The sequence below is a fragment of the Chionomys nivalis genome, chromosome 25, assembly GCF_950005125.1.
Source record: "Chionomys nivalis chromosome 25, mChiNiv1.1, whole genome shotgun sequence".
Classification (NCBI taxonomy): domain Eukaryota; kingdom Metazoa; phylum Chordata; class Mammalia; order Rodentia; family Cricetidae; genus Chionomys; species Chionomys nivalis.
The window spans coordinates 38,959,070-38,980,445 of NC_080110.1; the positions used below are offsets into that span (position 1 = coordinate 38,959,070).

At 44.8% G+C, this 21,376-nt stretch overlaps 1 protein-coding gene across 2 annotated transcripts in view; it reads left to right on the top strand.

The window, feature by feature from the left end:
- The first annotated feature begins 5,147 nt into the window (after positions 1-5,147).
- Nup107 (nucleoporin 107) overlaps positions 5,148-21,376 on the top strand; it is a 44,507-nt gene continuing 28,278 nt past the window's right edge. The window contains exons 1-9 of one of the 2 annotated variants that reach the window (XM_057757962.1): positions 5,148-5,245; positions 6,845-6,936; positions 7,363-7,449; positions 8,826-8,941; positions 11,001-11,145; positions 14,708-14,811; positions 17,759-17,886; positions 18,471-18,519; positions 21,068-21,139. In XM_057757962.1, coding sequence (XP_057613945.1) covers positions 5,238-5,245; positions 6,845-6,936; positions 7,363-7,449; positions 8,826-8,941; positions 11,001-11,145; positions 14,708-14,811; positions 17,759-17,886; positions 18,471-18,519; positions 21,068-21,139 — 801 coding nt within the window. In that variant the 5' untranslated portion in view covers positions 5,148-5,237. The remainder of the gene's footprint in view (positions 5,246-6,844; positions 6,937-7,362; positions 7,450-8,825; positions 8,942-11,000; positions 11,146-14,707; positions 14,812-17,758; positions 17,887-18,470; positions 18,520-21,067; positions 21,140-21,376) is intronic. The other variant, XM_057757963.1, reaches the window with a different exon arrangement.

Consider the following 21,376-nt stretch of genomic DNA (forward strand, 5'->3'; position numbering starts at 1 on the left):
GCGGCATCGCTAGAGCCCTTGAGTTCAGCTCGAGGGCTGTAATGAGCTGGGGCTAAACAACAGCAATGAAACACATCTTCGAGATTTGGTAACAAAAGAGAGAAAACCAGTCTGTTGACACCTGGGTAGAGCCCTAGACAGAACCTCTGCCCCTCAGGGACTTGCGGTCCTACTGAGGTTACATCACAGACTACGGGGACCTGACCATCTGTCAAAATGGAAACTATGGGGGAGGTAGGTTTGCCATTATGTTGTCTGGTGACTATGTGCAATATGTCCAAATGGGCAGCTGTGTGTGAGTTTGGAAAACAAAATCAAGGGCATTATCTGGAGATTGTGGTGGTTAAAGGCGAAGATAGCAGAGAGTTGAAGAAGGCTTGGTGCTTGTCTGGAAAGGAGAATTTAAGGGAAAGGCAGACTTCCCCAGACTGCAGAGGAAACAAGCCAAGAGTAACCTGGGCAGCAGGAAAGGCCACTAGGCAATCATGGTTTCTCACCACAGAAGTAGGCAGAATGGCCAACGTGGTGTTGGCTCCGCAGGGAGGAAGGCAGAGAAAGCTGCAGAACCTCTTGGTGACCCCCTCTAGAACAGTCTCCACTCACAGTATAGGGGGTGAAGAAATGGAAATGGAAACCAGAGGAATCAGCCCAGTCACCAGAGATGTAGCTGAATGCTTCCGAGATGAAAAGATGCTCATGTTAATTGAATAGAAGGCTTGTGAAACGATGTACAATGTATCGCTGCTGTTTGTTTTCACTACATAAAAAAACACACAAAATGTGCTGGCATAAATAATAATTAATTCTGTCAGTTAATAATTCTTCTGCATTCAAATGACGGGCTTTTATTTTATTTTTGAGACAGGGACTCACAACATTGCCTAGAAATTGCAATTTTCCTGCCTATCCCTCCTAAGTGATGGAATTACAGAGTGTCCTACCATGCCTGACTTTGGGTGATTTCCAGCAGGATATCTCCTGAAATTATAGTCAGAGAGAACTAAAGAAAGTGTGGGACTCTTTCATCAGCAGGACTCCCCTGCTTGTGTGTATTTTCCTAGTTTTCTATGAGAGAGAAGTGTTTTTCAAGTCAGATGTACTCCAGGACTTAGTAAAGGGAAAAAATTAGACAGATAGGGAGGCAACAGAAGACGACAGCTGCAGAGACTGCGCACCTCAGACAGAGCAGCCCCTGAGTGGCCGAATGAGGACTTTAGTGAGGAGGAATGGCCCTACAGGACTTTGGGCTCGAGACACTTCCCAAAGCAGCTGCTGAGCAGAAGCAGGTCAGAGAACGGCGCCGAGTACATCTGGCTACTGAAGCAGCGCTCTGCCCACCTGAGAGGCAGCCACAGTGACAGCACTGTAATTCCCCCCCTTGCTTACGCTGTGCACCCAGGTGTCCGATTCTGGGGTGTACCGGGGGGCGGGGGGGAGGAGAAGAGTTCCCCCTCGCTATGTCTAAAACATTTGACCATGGACACAAGGATTGATTATTCCTGAGTGTCGCACGCTTTTGCTGTAAAAAATAGCAGGCTGCTCTCTGCCTTTGCCATGTCCACCTTGCTGAGGAAGGCTTTGCAGCCACTGCCAGCTAAATCCTCCTTCCTGCTGCCTTGGTCACAGCCCAAGCCTGGGAACTCTGCTTACAGGCACCTGCCCCGGCAGGTAGCGACTGACTGAAGCGAGGAGGGCCCTGGAGATGCCGGAGTCCAATTCCAAACAGCCTTCCCGAGCTGCTTGCAAGTCTCACAGAGAACAACTACCCCCAGCTCCCAGACCGCAGCTGTGGAAAGCTTGGGGTACAGCAATGCCCAAGCAGAGCCGGTTTTGGTGGCGCACGCTGGTCAGAAGGCAGGGCAGCAATGGTAAATGAGCTGGGCAGCCTACTTAAAGGGACATGGGCCAGATGGCAGAAAAGCTTCTTCTTACCAGGACTAAGAAGATCAAAGAAGAAATCTTCTCGAGGTTTGGCCTGCTCAAGGTAATCGAGGTTGATGGTAAAACTGCCTTGTTGCTCAGAAAAGTCAGGGCATAGGTAAGACTGGGAAAAATTACATTGTACATACAGACCCCAGAGTTCAGGACAGGTAAAAAGGATAAATAAAACCAGATTAGCCTTTGGAATCTGGCACTAGAGACTGGGTACAGCTCCTTCCCCTAGCCCTGTTCTGTGTGCGAAACACCCCGTCTCAGCTTGGACTAACCCCCTATAAGATCCAATATAGGGGACCTCCCCCTTGGTTTCCTAAGGCCCCTCATGACCCATTTGCTCACAAACCCGATCTGCAGGTGCGGCTGAAGGCTCTCCAGATCTCCGAGCCCAAGCATAGAGACCCCTGGCCACCCTGACACCTGGAAATCTCGCAGTTGTTCCAGAATTGACGCCTGGGGTATATCCGGAGGGACATGAGAAAAGCTGCAGCACCCCACAGCCAGAACAGCAGCTGCCTGCTCATACCTGCAATCCACGCCTCCTCAAGCCCTTGCTTTGATACCCCTGCCCTCACCCCTGATTTCTGTCAACTAGTGGCAGGGCTAGCCTCCTGGGATATCCGAGATACCTCCCCCACACCTGCCCCTGGAGGCTGGCAGAAAATTTTCCCCTGGAAAAAATATTTAGACACAGGGGTGCAGAACATAGATGCCACTTAAAAGAGCTAGATTTTTATACTTCCCCAAAACAATGCTCCATGTGGAGCACAGGGACCTGTGACAGCTCCCCCACTTGTCTCCCAGGGGCGAGCAGTGGGACTGTCTCCATGGGTGTCGGGAAGGACTTGGGGCATGAAATGGTATTTAGCTGACCAGAGCCTGCTACTGCCGGCCGGACTAGACCCTCCCTAAAGGGGCCCTAGCTATCCCTGCTGCTGCCCGCTGGACTAAGCTACTCTCCCTGCTTCTTTGCTGGCACCTCCCAACACCAGCCCGGGCACCCGGAAATCTCACACCCGTTCCAGGTTGGCGATTTTGTGTACATTCGGAGACACCGGTCCCAGAACCTTGAACCTCGCTAAAAGGGACCCTACACCTACTGCCTGCAAAGTGGACGGTATTGCAGCCTGGATCCATGCGTCTCATGTCAAGCCTGAATCTCCACAGGATGACCCAGGACCTCTCAAATGAAAGTTTCAGCACACCCAAAATCCTCTCAAGGAGGCCTGATTCTGCCAGACTTGCTGATCTTTGCCCTGATGTTTATACCACAGGACTTAACCTGGACCCTGACTAACTTTGATACTGGGTGAGCCTTAAGGAGTTCATCCCCTAAATACGTGGATCCCCAAGCTAACTTGTGACCTGTGTGTTTTAGCAAAAGCCTCTTGGGAGGATACTGAGTAAACCCCTGGAAACTTTTATCCTGTATGCAAATATTCTAAATGATATATTTGTCAGAGGGGGGGAAGCAAACTCTGCAGTATGGGGGGGCCTAAAGTATTTTATTATGCTGCCTGAGGATGTAAAACCAATGTCAATGTCTCCTGATTGAGGGTTAACAAAAAGAACTTAGTCTCTTTCACCTGTACCACACCAGAAAAAAAACCTAAAATCACAATCACTTTCACTAAGGACAGGCAATACTTGGGGTTTATGGTTGTATGATCCAAAAAAAAAAAAAAAAAAAAAAGACATAGGGATTCTCTTCACCCTGGGAGTTGTAACTCCAATGACCATAGTACGAGGGCCCAACCCGGTATTGCCTGACCAGGGCCAGCGAGCCCCTGCTGAGGTAGCGCCCCTTGCCAGGGCCCTGGGCCCCACTCCTAGTCCTAAAAACTCTTCTGCAACCCCTGCTTCACTACTGGCAAGCTCTAATACAGGCCAGCAATTGTTTAATCTGATAGTGGAAGCCTTTTCTTTGCTAAATAGTACTGACCCCAGCTTGACACTATCTTGCTGGCTATGCTTGTCAGCAGGACCTCCCTAGTACGAGGAAATAGCCCCATCTGGCAGTTTCAACCATATCAGCTCTTGTACGTCCTGTAATTGGGGACAAACCTAACTCACCCAAGTCCCAGGATGACAGGACCTGGTGCCTTCTATTGATCTATGATGGGCCTACAACACTGGTTTGTTAATTTCTGTGTACAGATCCAATTAGTCCCCCAAATTTACTAATATCTCAAGATTGAGATATTTGACCAAATAAGAGGAGGGAATGTAAGACTTTAAGACAATTCTGAAGCCATTTTGACAATTCTGAATCCTCTCAGCCTCTGTGCCATAGTGCTTCCCCTCCTCCCCTGGGAACCAAGGACCTGACAGCTACACTCGCACGTACTCAGTTCCTGAACAATTACCCATATACGTATGTTTTGGTTCAGTCCCCTGGGAAACGGGGTCAAAATGACCTATTACCTCACCTGATCTGGCAACAGCTCTCCAATCAATTATTGGTAATAGCCCTTTGAATAAGCCAATCAAAATAGTCAAAGAACAACCCCCCTTGCTTCTGTGGCCCCTTTAAAAGTAGACTGTACCAGCTATTTGGGGTCCCTCGGCTTCCCGAATGCTGGGGGACCCTGTCATGACAGAATTAATAAAATCCTCATGCTTTTGCATCGGCTGTGGTGTATGAAGTGGTCTCTGGGGGCGACTCCTCGGTGTTTGGACACTAGAGTCCAACAGCTTCAAACTCATGGTGATCCTCCTGCCTCAGCCTCCCAAATGCTGGTATTTATTATAGGAGTAAGCTTATGCATTGCTTTTCGATTTTTAAAAAGACGGCTGGTTCCATAAAGGAAAAATAAATAACTATGACAGGAAACAGCTTCAAAATCCGTTCACTGAGAGTACACCACAAGCCCCCGAAATAGGCCCGCTCCTGTGGAATGTCGCGGAACTCCAAGGAACGCCAAGGCGGACTCTCCACTAGAATCCAGGCCACCGGCTTCTAGCTTCCTAGCAGGACGCCCCACCCACACCACGCCCATAAATGCCTCCCGGGTCAACGCGCCAAGCCCCGCTCCTTCCCGCCCAGCCGGCACCGCCCAGCCACGCAGTCACACACTGGCACTTCTGCGCCTGCGCCCACTGGGCCTGCGGCTGTGGACGGAAATCGCGCAGGCGCCAAGTGGGAACGCTGTTTCTGCCTCCCCACTACTTTCCGCAGGGGCTGGCTTATCAAGGGCATGCTTCCGGTTCGAAGGGTCTGCTTCCGGAGGGCGGGAAGGCTGAAACGTGCTGGCCGGGTTGCAGTCGAGTTTGCAAGGTTCTAGGTGGAGGAGGTCGCAGCCATGGACAGGTCAGTCCTGGTAGGGACGCCTGGGCCAAGACTTGTGGCTCTCGCCTGTTGGCGGGACGACGTAGGTGAAACCAGCTCCGCGGGGAGCGGAGGAGGAGCCGAGGGATGTCCATTCTCTCCTTCCTTCTCCCGGCCGGGGATCTGGTTTCTCCTGGACCGAAAGGCCGCTAGGAGTGGGGGGAACCCGGATGCTGAAGTGCAGGTCCCCCACGTTCCACGCCCGGGGTTCCGGGGTCTGTGCGGCGCTCTCTCCCAGCGGTACAGCGTTCGAAATGCGAAGTGAGCAGTCCGAGGTCACAGCCAGTAGTCAGCAATGCTTGACATCTCAGTACAGATTTTGTGGTTATTAATTTATATAGATTTTACATAGGTAGATGTCACTGTGATCAGCCTAGACTTTTAAGGGCCAGCCCCAGGTAGTTGATTTTCTCATGTGATCACCCGATAATTATGCTCGCCTGCGACAAAGATGGGTTATTCAAATCCCTTGGCCTCGGGGAGTTGATCGGGTAGTGAAGACGCTGTGTTATATTGTACTGCGAGAAAATAAGCGAAAGGGACGTTAAATTCTCCTGGCACGGGAGAATCAGGGAAACCTGTCAGAGGTAACTTGCTAGCTGGTCATTTGACTAAAAATTATTAATACTGAAAACATTGTGCTAGATTTATTTTGCTGTTTTCCTTAAGATTTAAATAGTTCATTTTGTTTTGCTGGAATGTCCAGCTCATCCCTGCTTGATCGGGCCACTCCTCCCTCTCCAAACCTGGTCCTCTGAGGAAAATCGCCAAGCGGCAACTACTCCCCTGAGAATGCCAGGCCCCCAATTCCTGCCCAAAGAGTTTTAATTGGGCTTAAACCCAGCTTGTGGAGGACACGTCACCACCCCGGCTCCTACAGAATATTTAAGCCCCCTCCTTCAGAAAGGCTATGTGATTTCTCTTGTGCCCCCTTCTTCATCTCTGGGTGCTGGAAGTTCCCCTTGGAGTGCTTTGCCCAGTAAACCTGGTCTTTTACTTTTAATTTGGCTTGATTGCAGTCCTGTGAGGGCCTGCACTGCCATCCTTTTGTCAGAACAGTGAGCCTGGAAGAGATTAAGGACCCAAGTTACCGGGCTGGGCATGTAACTCAGTGGTCTCACTCTGTATCCAGGTTGGCCTGGAACTTCCTACGTAGTTCAGTTTAGACTGCAGGTGCGAGTCTGACCTAACACCTACCCGTGGTCACGCAGCTAACTCAGCACTGTTTTAGAGACTGCACAATCTTTGCAGAGAATTCTTCAGTTAAGCAGCTCTTTGATCTATGGGAGGAAAGATTTGCCTTCATGAAGCAGATACTGTAGTACAGATTTCAGGTTCTGAAATAACTGCCTAGGAAACAGACCATTGTGGTACTAGAAAGTGAAGGAGGGGGTTCATAGCTGAGCATTGAGTGGGATTTGGTAGAGTGATCAAGACTTAGAAATAGGGTATTCCTGCTAAAACATTTAAGGCTTGACTGATGGAGTGACCTGTCCCCTGACTGACCCAGGATCCTTTGCTCTAACTGTAGTGATAAAGGTTTTGTAAATACTGCCTAAGAGCTTAATTATACCATTTTAGGAGTATCTTCGGGGAGATGTCGTCCCCTGTGATCCGGGAGGCAGAAGTGACACGGACTGCAAGGAAGCAAAGTGCTCAAAAAAGAGTCTTAAGTATCCTTGGTATTTTAAGAATTATACAGAGTGCAGAATGCTTTCACTCAGTGTTGCAGGATTTTGTTTGAGGCATTAAAACTTAACTGTGGTAAAATCGGTGATAGCCCTTCACGGGTGTTTTACTTGATGGCTTTATGCTCTCAGTGGACTTAGTGCATTAGGGTTTCTGTTTCTCTGAAAGCGTGTTCGGGTTTCTTACTAGTACGTCATTGTAGCCAACTAATAGTCGGTACATGTTAATCTCATTCCAACCTGGGAATTTAATGGCAGAGGGAATTAATAGCTGTGTACACAGGAGAGGTGGTAGCGATAAAATTCTTTGTTCTTGAAGAAAGGTATTCATGCATCTTGTGTAGTAAAGCTTTGGTTACCATTACTGATTTTTTCCCTCCACATAAAAAATTTTCCTTAATTCTTCCTAAGTTCAGGCTAACCAAGATGAAAACTTTGGTAACACTACACCAAGAAGCCAAATGATTCCTCGAACTCCAAGCTCATTTCGACAGCCTTGTAAGATTCTTGTTTTTGCTTTTAAATTATTTAATAATCATAATACCAGCTAACATTTATATAATTTACATAATAAGATATGTAGCTACAGTATCAAGAAGCAAATAATAATTACAATTATCTGAACTCTTGTGAGCAAGGACTGTATTTGTTGTTGTTGTTTTTTCAAGACAGGGTTTCTCTGTGGTTTTGGAGCCTGTCCTGGAACTAGCTCTTGTAGACCAGGCTGGCCTCGAACTCACAGAGATCCGCCTGCCTCTGCCTCCCGAGTGCTGGGATTAAAGGCATGCGCCATCGCTGCCTGGCCGCAAGGACTGTATTTTATATCAATACATAGTAATAACATATTGTTACCTGCTTTTCCCAGCTAGAAGGTGGACTGGAGAAGCCAGTGTGAGAGGGCGCTGTTACTAAACAAAGAAAACAGCTCAGACATCAGGCGGTTTGCTCTGAAGTCCAGGCCCTCTACACTGCATACCTCGCTGTGCTCTCTGAAGTCAGGCGAGGAAGGACCTGCTGACTGGTACCTCCTCGGTTTTTCTAATTTTAAGTCTGTGCAGTTACATTCATATTGAAAATACCTTTTATTTTTATGTATAGGTGTTTTGTGTTTATGTAATATAGGTGCATGTATATATGCATGTTCCTGTGTTTGTCTGGGGGAGTATGTGTGCCTGTGGTTGAACCTTGGATATTATTCCCCAGGAGCTAGCCAGCCCCTTTTTTTTGGAACAAGCTCTTGTAGACCAAGCTGACTTCGAACTCACAGAGATCCACCTGCCTCTGCCTCCCGAGTGCTGGGATTAAAGGCATGTACCACCGCCTGGCTTGATTTATTGCTTTTATTTTCCACTTTTTTCTTTTTTGGTTTTTCTTTTTTTTTTTTGGATTTTCGAGACAGGGTTTCTCTGTGGTTTTGGAGCCTGTCCTGGAACTAGCTCTTGTAGACCAGGCTGGTCTCGAACTCACAGAGATCCGCCTGCCTCTGCCTCCCAAGTGCTGGGATTAAAGGCGTGCGCCACCACCGCCCGGCTCTTTTTTGGTTTTTCTAGACAGGGTTTCTCTGTGTAATAGCTCTGACTGTCCTGTGACTCACTATGTAGACCAGGTTGGCCTCAAACTCACAGAGATCCACCTGCCTCTGCCTCCCAAATGCTGGGGTTAAAGCTGTGTGCCGCCGCCCCCCCCCCCCCCCCTGATTTATCTAGACTGTCTGGCTGGAACTCTGGGTCTTCCTGTTTCCTCTCCCAACCTTACCTGGGTGCTAAGGATCACACTCAGGCCCTCAGCACTTTACTGACTGAGCCCCTTGAAAAGGATATTTTGTTGCTCATTTCCTTGTTTGTGTTGATGGTATCCTGACCTATCCCTTGTAGTTACTCCACCAAGCCGAAGCTTACTAAAACACCCGGATATTTCCTGCATTCTTGGAACAGACGGGAGGTCGCCCCGGCACACACAGTCTTCTGGGTTCTTGGGAAATCTGTCCATGGTATGTGTAAATAAATGTACTTTAATACTTGGCTTAAAAGCCTTTTAATGAAAGTTGAAGTTATATTCATCAGGAAAGGTTGTGTGATGTGGCATAATTGGGTTGACATTTGAACAAAATCAAATGTTGGGCTATGTCATTTTCCAGAAGGAAATGGCAGCAGTGACATTTAGAAATAGGTGAAATGCCTGAATCCGGCTGTTTGCTTGCCAGATGAAATGTGTCTAAAACTGTTGATGGCAGTTTAAAGCCAAACCCTGTCTTGTTGGTTGGTGGTTTTGTTATTCTAAGACAGCTCTCACAAAAATGTTTGTTTAACAACAGGGTTTTTTTGGGGGCGGGGATGGGTTAGGGGATGAGACGGTTTTTCTGTAGCTTTGAAGCCTGTCCTGGAACTAGCTCTTGTAGACCAGGCTGGCCTTGAACTCAGAGATCCACTTGCCTCTGCACCCCAGTGCTGGGAGTAAAGGTGTGCGCCTGGCTGTTTTAAATTACAAAGAAGCTTGAAGAGGTGGTTCAGTGGGATAATAACTGCTTGCCTCACAAGCTTAGGACCTGAGTTCAGATCCCCAGCACTATTGTAAAAGCTGTGTGTGCCAACACCGCAACCCTAGAACTGGAGGCTTTAGGGTATGGGTGCATGGGAAGAGACAGTGGAACCTGGAATCCACTGCCAACCAGTCTGGCTAAAACAGTGAGCTGCAGATTTAGTGAGAGACCCTATCTTAAAATGAGGTGACGAGCCAGGGGATGGTGGTCATGCCTTTAATCCCAGACTGGAGACAGACAGCTGCAGAGTGAGTTCCAGGACAGCAGGTCTACACAGAGAAACTCTATCTCAAAACAAAACGAAACAAAACCCAAAACAGGAAAGTGACTATTACAAGATGAGAGACATCATAAGGAAGAAGAAGGATCCGCCTGTGGGCTCGGACGGTAGGCAGTTTCTGAATTGAACTGAATTAGTGAACCCCCACCTGTGTCTGCCTCTGAATTGGTTCTTGACTTTTGTCAAGAAAACCCACTTCTCCACATTTGGTGACCGGAGGAGTGGTCTGTGTTGTGAAAGTACAAGAGGAGCTAAGCTGTTGTTTTCTGTTCAAGACAGGAGAGCACTTTAGGGAAGGACGAGACAGTGTCTAGGAATCACTCTGGCACAGTATGGAAACAGCAAAAGACATGTTATATACGCTGTAATGTGTGGTGGCTTCTCCTAGTTATTGAATATACCAGCTAGGGAAATATGCATTGTGCTGAAAAAGAAAACAAAAACTATGCTATATTAGTGGACTCTCAATGCATATTTAATTACAAAATCAAAAATGGTTCTATCTTTGGCATTGTAGTTTATTAAGCAGGCATGGAGATTTTTATACACATAGGAAGTTTCTGGACTAGTTATTTCCTGAAGGGTAGTTTTTGCCTTTTAACTTTTCTTTGTTAGAAGTTAAACTCATCTCCTCCCCACCCCACCCCCTTTTGGGAATCAGAGCCGGGGTCTCAATGGTGGTGTATGCCTGATATCCCAGCGCTTTGGGGGATAGAGTCAGGAGGGTCAGAAGTTCAAGGTCATCCTCAGCAAATAGTGCTTGGAGGTGGGCTTGAGCTACCTCAGACCTGTTGTTATGGCAAGGCAGGTGGTGCACACCTTCAGTCCTAGCACTAGGCAGAGGCAGGTGGATCTTTGTGAATTCAAGGCCAGCCTGGTCTACAAGAGCTAGTTCCAGAACAGGCTCCAAAGCTACAGAAAAACCGTCTCACCCCCTAACCCCCCCCACACCCCTCAAAAAACCCTGTTGTTAAACGAACATTTTTTAAAAGCTAAAAGAATTATCCTCAGATATTGGTATAGGGATGAAAGTGGTGTATAGACATGCGTGCAGGCAAAACATCCAAACACATAAAATAGAAAGTAAAGAAAACTTGTAGTTTCTTTAATAAGATTATAGTCTTTTAAAGTTAAAAACATGTAACGTGGGAGGGGACTATATTCATTATTATTTGCTTATTTGGTGACAGTAGGCTTATTCCTTATTCCTTTATTTGTTTAATTTTTAAGGTAACTAATCTGGATGACAGTAACTGGGCAGCAGCATTCTCATCCCAGCGTTCAGGGTTCTACACAAACTTGGAGCCCCACAGTGTAACCGAGGATATAAACCTAAGTGCCGTTATGTTACGTGAAGACGACCCTGGAGAGGCTGGTAAACGGCTTTGAGATTTAAGTAGCTTATTACTTCACTGAGATCAAGAAAAACTATTTTTGAACATCATCAAAATGTTTTTGGTTTTTTTTTTGTTGTTGTTGTTGGTTTTGGTTTTTTTTTTTTTGTTTTTTTTGGTTTTTTTTTTTTGCTGGGCATAGTGCTATAGGCCTATAACCCAGGCAAAGACAGGTGAATCTCTGTGGGTTTGAGATTAGCCTAGTCTATGTAGCAATCCAGCCTGGGCTACATAGTGGAGGAACTCTGTCTCATCATCCCCCTCGTCTCTTTCTCTGTGTGTGTGTGTGTGTGTGTGCGTGTGTGTGTGTTTTAATTTGATTTAGGTAGCTTGAAAAAACAAATATGGTCTTGTAAAATTCTAGACACTAAGAAGTCTACAATGAAGGCATTGCAAGGTTAGATCTTTTAAGGCTTGCTTCTTTCCTTGGCTCGCAGGTCACCCCTTTCCTCCCTCATCTTTCTTGGTCCTCCTCCTATTGTATAGTTTTGTTAAGGTAATTAGTCATAGGTGTCTTTTTTTAAATGTGTTTGGATGTTTTGCCTACATGTATGTCTGTGTACCAGTTGTGTGCCTAGTACCTATGGAGGTCAGAAAAGAGCATTTTATTTCCTGGAACTGGAGTATACAGGTGGTTATGAGCAGCTGTGTGGATGCTGGGGCTTGAATCGGGCCCTATAGAAGAGCAGCCAGCTTTGCTTTCTTAACTGCTGAACCATCTCTCCAGCCCCAGTTGTGAGAAGATGGAGAGCCTTGTCTTAGTGCTCATTCTGAATCTTGTCATTTTAATACAAATAGCAGACCAGTAGATTGCTAGTCAGTTCTCATCTTTATTTTGTGTGTCACTTGGAGAACTAACTCCTTTATTTTTTTTTCTTCCGTTGTTTTTTTGTTTTTTGTTTTTTTTTTTTTTTGGTTTTTCGAGACAGGGTTTCTCTGTGGTTTTGGAGCCTGTCCTGGAACTAGCTCTGTAGACCAGGCTGGGATTAAAGGCGTGCGCCACCACCGCCCGGCTTCCTCTTTCTTTTTTGTTTAGATTTAAAGCTAGCATTGTTGATATGTTTGAATCCGAGGCAATGATCTTGGTTTTCAGGTGGTATTATAACTTGCTAGTTTGGGTTGGTTATTTCTCTTCCCCATGGGAATGTTTTTGCTTGTAGAGTCTATACTAAGCATGAATATGTGGTGTTTTCATCTTTACCTTCATCGTAACTAGCACAGATGATAAACACTGATTCCTGTCATGGCCATTAAATTGTTAGGATAATTATTCCCATTTTAGAAGAAAGGAAACTGCTACCCGAAGAGATGACTTGCTTGACAGCATATGCCAGGCAGTGGTGACACCAGGCGGGAACTAAGCAGTTTGATTCCAGAGCATACATTGGTAGCCACAGCGTCTGTGTAGTGTTTCCAAGTAATGCATATATTGAGTGACTCAGAAATAGTTTCCATTTCATATGTAAGATACAGCAGTTCCATTTAAAGACCGACTTTAAATATCATACAGGTAATATCTAATTGTCTGCCTTTTCCCCTCAGTAGAGCATGCTGTATGGTGCTGTCCTCAGTCCCGGGCTTCGGTGCTGTCCTCACTCTCGGGCTTCGGTGCTGTCCTCAGTCTCAGTTGCTTTGTTGTCATACACTTAAAATATATACAGATATTCTGAAATTTGACACCCCCCTCTTTGGTAATAATTGAAAATATGGGAAATTCTAGAACAGACTTTGGGTTCTTTAAGAAGATATAAGAAAATTAAAAGTATATAAGCTGGGTTATATAATTAATTTAAATTTGTACATCAGTATAAGAGTGGAGTAAAAAGGCAGTTGATGAAAATGCACGTTTGATAAGGAGTTAATGTTCAAAATATATATAGAACTCCTAGCTGGGTGTGGCTCACCTATAAATCCCAGCACTCTTCATGCTGAGACAGGAGGATCACTGCGAGTTCAAGGTTACCATGAGCTACGGAGTGAAACTTCAGAATCCCACACACAAAACAGATTTTCTAGCTCAACAACAAGTCATCAGTTCAGTGCAATGAAGATCTAGTGTCAAATCCCCTGCGTGACCCCAACATTAGGAGGGACAGCAAAAGTAAGAGTTTAAGGCCAACCTTGACTCTGTAGCAGAATTGTAGCAGCTTGGGCTACATGAAACTTAAACACCATCAACAAAAATATAATAAATCGGTGGCCGGTGTGTTTTATCTGAGCACTCAGCAGACAGAAGCAGAGGTGGATCTGAGTTTAAGGCTACATAGTAACTGATCTACATAGAAAGTTCCAGGCCAGCCAAAGCTACCTAGTGAGCCCCTCTCAAAAAGTGTGGTGTGGTGTGGTGTGTGTGAACCAAACTCATGAAATAAGAACTGCTAGTAAAAATGGAGAAATGTAAACATACTGAGGCCCTCGAGCACCATAGCACATAGCACCTTCCTGTAGTCCAGCACATCGTGTGTGGGCCAGCTGGGCTGCAGGAGGTGCCTCCTTGGGGGATTATAGTATGCTCCACTTTCATGAGGTACTTAAAGTGGTTACACTACAGAGACTAGGTAGACTGATGGTTACCAGGGGAAACGGGGTTGGAGGGCTACTGGTTCTTTAGTTACAGTTACATCTTGTGAGAAGAAGCGTTCTGTGGGTGGGTGTTGGTGGGGGCAGCACCACAGTGGGCGTAGCAGCAAGCTGCTTGGCCACCCTCTTCCTTTCCCGGCCATCCAGATCCCCGAAATAATCACACATTGTTCTAGCCTCTTATTGGCTAACTCTTACATATTAATTTAACCCATTACTATTATTCTGTATATCACCACATGACCGTGGCTTACCAGTTCTGCCTTGCTGCTTCCAGGTCTCCATGGCTTCTCTCTGACTCCCCCCTTCTTTCTCCCAGCAGTCAGCCTAGCTTTTCTTGCCTACCTAAGTTCTGCCTTGCTATAGGTTCAAAGCAGTTTTTTTTATTCATTAATGATAATCACAGCATACAGAGGGAAATCCCACATCAAATGGGAATGTACACACTTAAAAAAAATAGTTAAAAAAAAACTTTGTAAAGTTTTTGTTGTTTGTTTTGTTTTTGAGACAGAATTATCTCTGTGTAACTCTGGCTGTCCTGGAACTCCCTTTGTAGACCAGATTGGTCTTGAACTCAGAGATCCACCTGCCTCTGCCTCCTCAATGCTGGGATTAAAGGTGTGCACCACCACTGCCCAGCTAAAGACTTGTAATTTTTTTTTTAAATTGTATGTGTGTGACTGTTTTGCCTGTGTGTATGTATGTGCACCACATGAGTTCAGAAGAGGGCGTTAGATCCCTGGAACTGCAGTCACAGATAATTGTGCGCGTCTGTGTGGTGTGGCCTCTGTAAGGACAGCAAGTACTGCTGACCACTGAGCCATCTCTACAGCCCCGAGTCACTAGTTCTTAAAAATACAGTTGTGTTGGAGGGAGGGAAAAGCTGTTTTTATGGTTTGAAACCAATAGGATTCCTTGAAATATGTCGCTCACTCTTTGTTCCTTTTTGTCTCGTTATTTTAGCATCCATGAGTATGTTCTCTGATTTCCTGCAGTCTTTCTTGAAGCACTCTTCAACCACAGTTTTTGATCTTGTAGAAGAGTATGAAAATATCTGTGGTAGTCAGGTAACTATTTCCATTCCATGGTTCAGTGCTTGTCTTGTATGTTATCCTGCTAATTCCTTTTCTGTGCTTCTCAGGGTGCATGGTGGAGGGCAGGGAAACCGGTCAGAGGACCTCTGCTTTTTACGTATTCCAGGTCCATAGAAGATTTATTTGGAGGAAAAGAGAAATCAGCTTTTCTGAGTCTGAGGCTGGAGAGCCAGCTCAGTTAGTTAAAGGCTGACTGTAATCACGGAGGTCTGAGTTCAGATCCACAGCACCCAGTGGCACTTCGCTGTGGAGAGCAACGAGGAGAGGTAGGCACACCCAGGAGGCTTGCTGGCCGTCAAGTAGAGCCAAAGAGCAGCCCCAGGTTCAGTGAAGACCCTGTCTCAGTAAGTAAGATAGAACAATGAAGGGACCTGTTATTACCTCTACACACACATGCCACATGTGCACTCACACATGTGCACAGCCACATATAACAGGTGAGTACACCCACGTACACGTGCACACACAGCAAAAAAAAAAAAGTCCACAATGTACAAAGAAATCTTAAAATTCAACCATACAAAACAAAACAGCTAAATTAATAATGGTCAGAAGATGGGGACAGACAGCTAAGCAAAGAAGAAACTTAAACACCAGATAAGCATGTGCAGAGAATGTTAATGTCGTTAAATAGCAAGGGGGAAGCCGCAGCCTTTTAAAATGGTGAAACTCTTGAAGATAGGCCTGGGAGATGGCTCAGCAGTTAAGAGCACTGAAGTTCATTTCCCAGCACCGCCACGGTGGCACACAACTGCCTGTAACTGTAGCTCCAAAGGATCTAATAGCCTCTGACCTCCTTTAGCACCTACGTACAGGTGGTGCCCATAAACTCACAGCGGCACACATGCATACACCCAAGTTACTATTTGGGAAACAGTCCAAAATATACCACTCAAGTGAGCGTGCGAAGCAACAGGAACTCCCACTCTTCCATGGGAATGCACGATGGTACAGCCACAAGGGAAAACTGTGAGGTGGCTTCTTGCAAAGTTAAATGTGGTCTTAGAACCTAAGGCGGCACCAGTATAATCTTTGGTATTTACTCAAGTGAATTTAAAGTGTGCCTACACAAAAGCCAGTACACAGATTGGAGGCAGCTCTGTTCATAGATGCAACCAGGATGTCCTTTAGTTGTGAGTGAATCAAACATCCATGGAGAGATGGGCTCTCTAGTCATGAAAGGACACAGACATCTTAAATATATGCTGTTACGTGAAAGAAGCCTGTCTGGAAAGCTGTATGACATGATTGGAACTGCGTGGTAGTCTGGAAGGGCACAGTAAGATGGTGTCAGGATTGGTGGCTGCCAAGGGTTTAGCGAGGCAGGAAGGAGAGAAGCTGTTCTCTGTGGTTGTAAAAGTGGATGCATCTCATTAGACATTTCTCAAAGCCCATGGATGCCACCATATGTGAGTCCTATTGTAAACTATGAACTTTGGGCTGAGAGATTGACTGATGGTAATAATGCACCCCGTCATTGCAAGACACTGATAATGAGGTAGTCTTGCAATGTGGGAGCAGTATTGGGTTCCCTAGCTTTTGTTCGGTTTTATAAACAAGAAAAAACTTCAGAAAAGCAGAATGTTGGCATGGGAAACAGCCCAGCCAATAAAGTGCTTGTCGTGCCAGTGTGAGGCCCTGAGCTCAGCACACGGCAGAGTGTGGTGTGAAGAGGATGCCAGGATAAAGGCAGCTGCATTGCTGGCCGCCTGGCCAGCCTAGCCGGGCAGTGAGCTCTAGGTTCAGGAAGACACAGTCTTCTCAAAAATTATGGTGGAAAACTGGGTTGGGTGACACACGCCGTTAATTCCAGCACTTGGGAGGTAGAGGCAAGCTGATCTCTGAGCTCAAGGCCAGTCAGGGTTACATACTGAGACCCTGCCTCAGTAAATAAAGTGAGAATGTTAGAGACACTCTAAATCGACTCGCCCTCCACACGCATACATCCACCTGCACAGACATGGGAATGTACAGCACACACCTACACTCCAAAAATCAGAACAGTGGGAGCCAATATATCTTTAACATTTAGTAGTTTCAAACATTCTTTTATTTTATGAAAGGGGGCGTTTGTGTGGAGGTCAAGGACGACTTGTGGGAGTCAGTTCTTCTACCGTGGGGGTCAGGCCGGTAGACTTGGTGTCAGACACTGTTTCCAAATAGACCACCTGTCTCGATGAGCCGTCAGTTGAGGGTTCAATAAATGAACAGTCTACAGATGATGCTTTTCCCAAAGGGCGGGTAAGTCAGTGTGACTCTGTTTCCTAGTGAGGATGCCCTGTTTCGCAGTGCGCCTGCATGGATCACTCGCCACTTTACACAGGGTTCCTTGCTTCCAGGCCTTCACCTTCCTCAAACAGCTTTGTGTCTTTCCAGGGAAATATTTGTATAGTTTTCATTAATTCTCTTCTGCCTCACTTCCAGAATGGGTTCCAGTCACCAATTAGAGAAAGGAGGAACTTCTGAAGTTTTGTTTAGAAATAACACGTTTTGGTACCAATCATTAAGAAAATTGTTTCTTGGTTTGTTACATGTCCTAAATTTTTCAGACATAATTTAAAATAGTCTGGTTTATATAATTTTGTAAAGTATAAATTTAACTTATCCTGGGTAGATATGTGGAGAGAAAAAAATATATACTTGTGGTTACTGTTGTTGAATCTAAAATTTACAAAAGTAAATTCTAGGACAGCCTGGGCTGTTAGAGACCTTGTCAGGAGGGGGCGAGGGGGTTGTGTGTCTATATACTGCACAGCATTCCTGTCAGCACTCTGTAGTAACTAGTAACTGTACTAACTAGTCAGGAAGGAGGCGAGGGGGGATTGTATGTCTATATACTGCATGGCATTCCTGTTAGCACTCTGTACTTAAACACAAAGATACTAGTAACAGTCTTTTTACATCTGTGTTTTCAATTTAGGTGAATATACTGAGTAAAATAGTGAGCCGAGCAACCCCTGGACTGCAGAAGTTTTCAAAGACAGCCAGTATGCTCTGGCTTCTTCAACAAGAGATGGTCACGTGGAGGCTGCTTGCCTCTTTGTATAGGTAAAGTTGTGTAGAGCTCGTAAGTGAAATGAGCATAAGGTGACAAACCAGTTAGGCAAATTAACTTAAATTTAGTGAGAGGTATGTTTTGATAGGTTTGCTGATCTTGAGATTTATCATTTCTAGTACTTTAAGTGTCGAGAGTCATTATGAAAAGGGGGCCTACCAGGACATAAAGCTGGTAGCTATAGAATAAATCAGTCTTCGGCCACACAAAGTAATATACTCCTGTAGTCTCAGGAGGCCAAGGCAGAAGGATTAGAAGTTTGAAGCACGCCGGGACCAATGCAGAAAGCAGGGAGAGACTTGGTGGCTTTGATTATATTATGATATATTAAAAGAAAACCATGATTAATTTTGCCATATGGCCTTAGCAGGTGCCATTAAAGGCTACAGTAGTAGCTACAGTTTTGTCGCGATTAGGTTAATCATATGTCTACTACTACATCTAGTAAATTAAATGTGGTGATTAAGTTATTTGGCAGCTTATTTGTTTCTGCCTAGTAGAGTGTGGAACAGCTTAAAAGGCAATTTCAGACAGATGTGTAAAATAAAACTTTTTCATTTTGTATCATTTTCCCCAGAGACAGAATACAGTCTTCATTAGAAGAGGAAAATATGTTTGCAGTTGCTGTAAGTTTTCCATTAATTTTTTTCCATTAGGGGTGCTTACAGTTAGATGATTGGATTTTCAACCCTCCTTTTGCATTTCCCATTTTAAAAAATTTAAAAGTATGTAAAAGACACTCAATCAAATATTCATATTTGTGGGTAAAGGTAAAAGTTCTTTTTTATCCCTTTACTTCTTTAACATCATAACTTGGTTTGTGTCGTCATATGTTTTCTGTGCATAATTATAATCAAACTACTCATGTCTAATTTGGTTTTTTTTGTTTGTTTGTTTTGTTTTGCTTTTTTGAGACAAGGTGTAGTTTTATAGTCTAGATGGCCTCAAAGTCACCATCCTGTTGTTGGGATTGTAGGTGTGCACCACCACACCACATAGCCTTGTATTGTTTAAATTTTAGTTACTTCTTTATTAGTGAGCATTTTTGGGACAGCCTCCGAAGTATAAGCTGGCGTAGAACTGTCTGTGGGGGACCTTGAACTGATCTTGGTCTTCAGCTCAGAACTGCTGGGATCACAGGGGCCCTGCAGCCCCAGCAGCCCCAGGCCTTACACATGCTCGGCAAGCGCCCTCCCAGCCGGGCTGCATCGCATCCCAGCCCACAGTTCTCTTGTTTGCTTTTGAAAATTTGTTAATAATAAATTTGTATGCTTCTAATAGTTTTTTTTCCACATATTTATTTATTTATTATGTATACAATATTCTGTGTGTATGCCTGTATGCCAGAAGAGGGCACCAGACCTCATTACAGATGGTTGTGAGCCACCATGTGGTTGCTGGGAATTGAACTCAGAACCTTTGGAAGAGCAGGCAATGCTCTTAACCTCTGAGCCATCTCTCCAGCCCTTCTTCTAATAGTTTTATATGGGGCTATCTTTTTTCTGTCCCTTAACCTCTTATTTTTATTTGTATGTAAAGATATAAATGTATCATAACTGTTTGAGATATTTTACTTCTCTAGAGGAAAATATCTCATTTTAATATGTGAGTTCTCAGTCACTGGGGAGAGGGAAGTTTTGTTTGCTAATAGTTTGAATGAGGACTAGGTACAGACAGTGGTCTGCTAATAGTTGAAAGGGGACTGGATATGGTTTTGTTTTTTGGTATATGTGTAGGGATCAGATCTGCTACCGCTGTTCCTCTACCTACCCCAGAGCTACAGCCCCAGCCTCTGTTTTTGTTTTTACTTTTGAGATAAAGTATAGTTATTGTAGCCCAGGCTAAAAATACTTTAAATTATTTTATAATTTTATGCATTTTTGCCTGCATACTTATCTGTGCACTACGTGTGCCTGGGGATTCCCTGAAACTGGTGTCATGGACAGTGATGAGCCACAATGTAGGAACTGCTGAGCCATCTCTCCACACCCTGTATTCTAAATTTTAAAGCAAGTGTTGTATTTGTCAGGCATATAGTTTAACCAACTAACCTATTACATTGGTGTCATTGTTTTCTTTCAATTAAAAAATTATTTTGAGGTTTATTTTTATTTTATGGATTTGCCTACTATATGTCTGTACCACCTGTGTGTCTGGTGCCTGCTGAGGTCAGAAGAGGGTGTTGGATTCCCCTGGAACTGGGGTTAGGTTGTGAGCCCCAGTCCTCGGCAAGAGCAGCAGGTTCTCTTAACTGCCGAGGCACCGCTCCAGCCTCTGACTTTCTTTCAGTCAGGCTTTACTGTGCAGCATAGGCTTTGTACCCTGATCCTCCTGCCACAGCTCCTGCGTGTCTGGACTGCAGGGAGTCCCCATGTCAGTTTCCATAGCCTTGGGTAGCGCTTAGGTTTTATTACCTGTTAACTTCAGCTGCTCTAAATGAAAATACTTGAAAGTTCTGAAATACTCGTTTTCTGATATGGAGACATAACTACAGTCAGCTCTTCATATAATTTGAGGAGGGGAGCTGTTTTGTTTGAAAACAGGTCTTTCTTGTAAGCTTGGATAGCCTTGGATTCTTGACTAGCTTCCTGCTTCCGCCTCCTGGCTGCTGAGATCACAGCGTACTGCAGAGTGACCAGCAACCTTTCTTCTCTCCATGTGTGCATGTCTGTGCATGCTTCTCTAAATACCATGTCCCAGTCAGGACCTAAAAATTTCAAGTATAACTAAATTTTCAGGTAAAAAGTAAACAATGTATAGTTTAAATTTTTTTTATAAATTACTTAGGGAGCCAGAAGGTGGTGATGCAACCCTCAGGAGTCAGAGGAATGCAGATCTCTGAGTTGAAAGCCGGCCTGGTCTACAGATCAAGTTCTAAGATAGCAGGGCTACCCTGAGAAACCCTGTTTTGAAAAATCTAAATAAATAAATTAGATAAAAGTAATTTTTTTTAAGAATACATATAAAGTCAGGCATGGTGATTCATGCCTTTGATACAGCACTTGGGAGACAGAAGCAGTCAGATCTCCACAGTGAGCTCCAGGTCAGCCAGGGCTACACTGAGAGACCATGTCTGAGAACGAAAGGAAAGCCCTGTAGAGCGGAGGTAAATGCACTTATTTGTAGCTGACCCTTCTGAAGTCTGAAGTCTTGCTTTAACTGTTTCTGTCCCAGGCTATCAATGCCAGCGAGAAGACAGTTGTGGAAGCGCTGTTTCAGAGGGACTCACTGGTCCGACAGAGTCAGGTGCGCTCTTCAGTTATTTCTTTAAAGAAACATGGAGAAAGGCAATGACATACGGAGTGCTGCAGTTTTATTTCTTAACTTACCTCTTTTTTTAATATCCTTTCTACTTGATTTTTTTTAGATGTAATTAAAAGAAATTTGGGATACTGGTCTGCAACTTTTAAATAACAACCTTTGTGTTTTCAGGGACAGACTATTAAAAATAGCATTATTCCTATAGGAAATACTATCATTGGA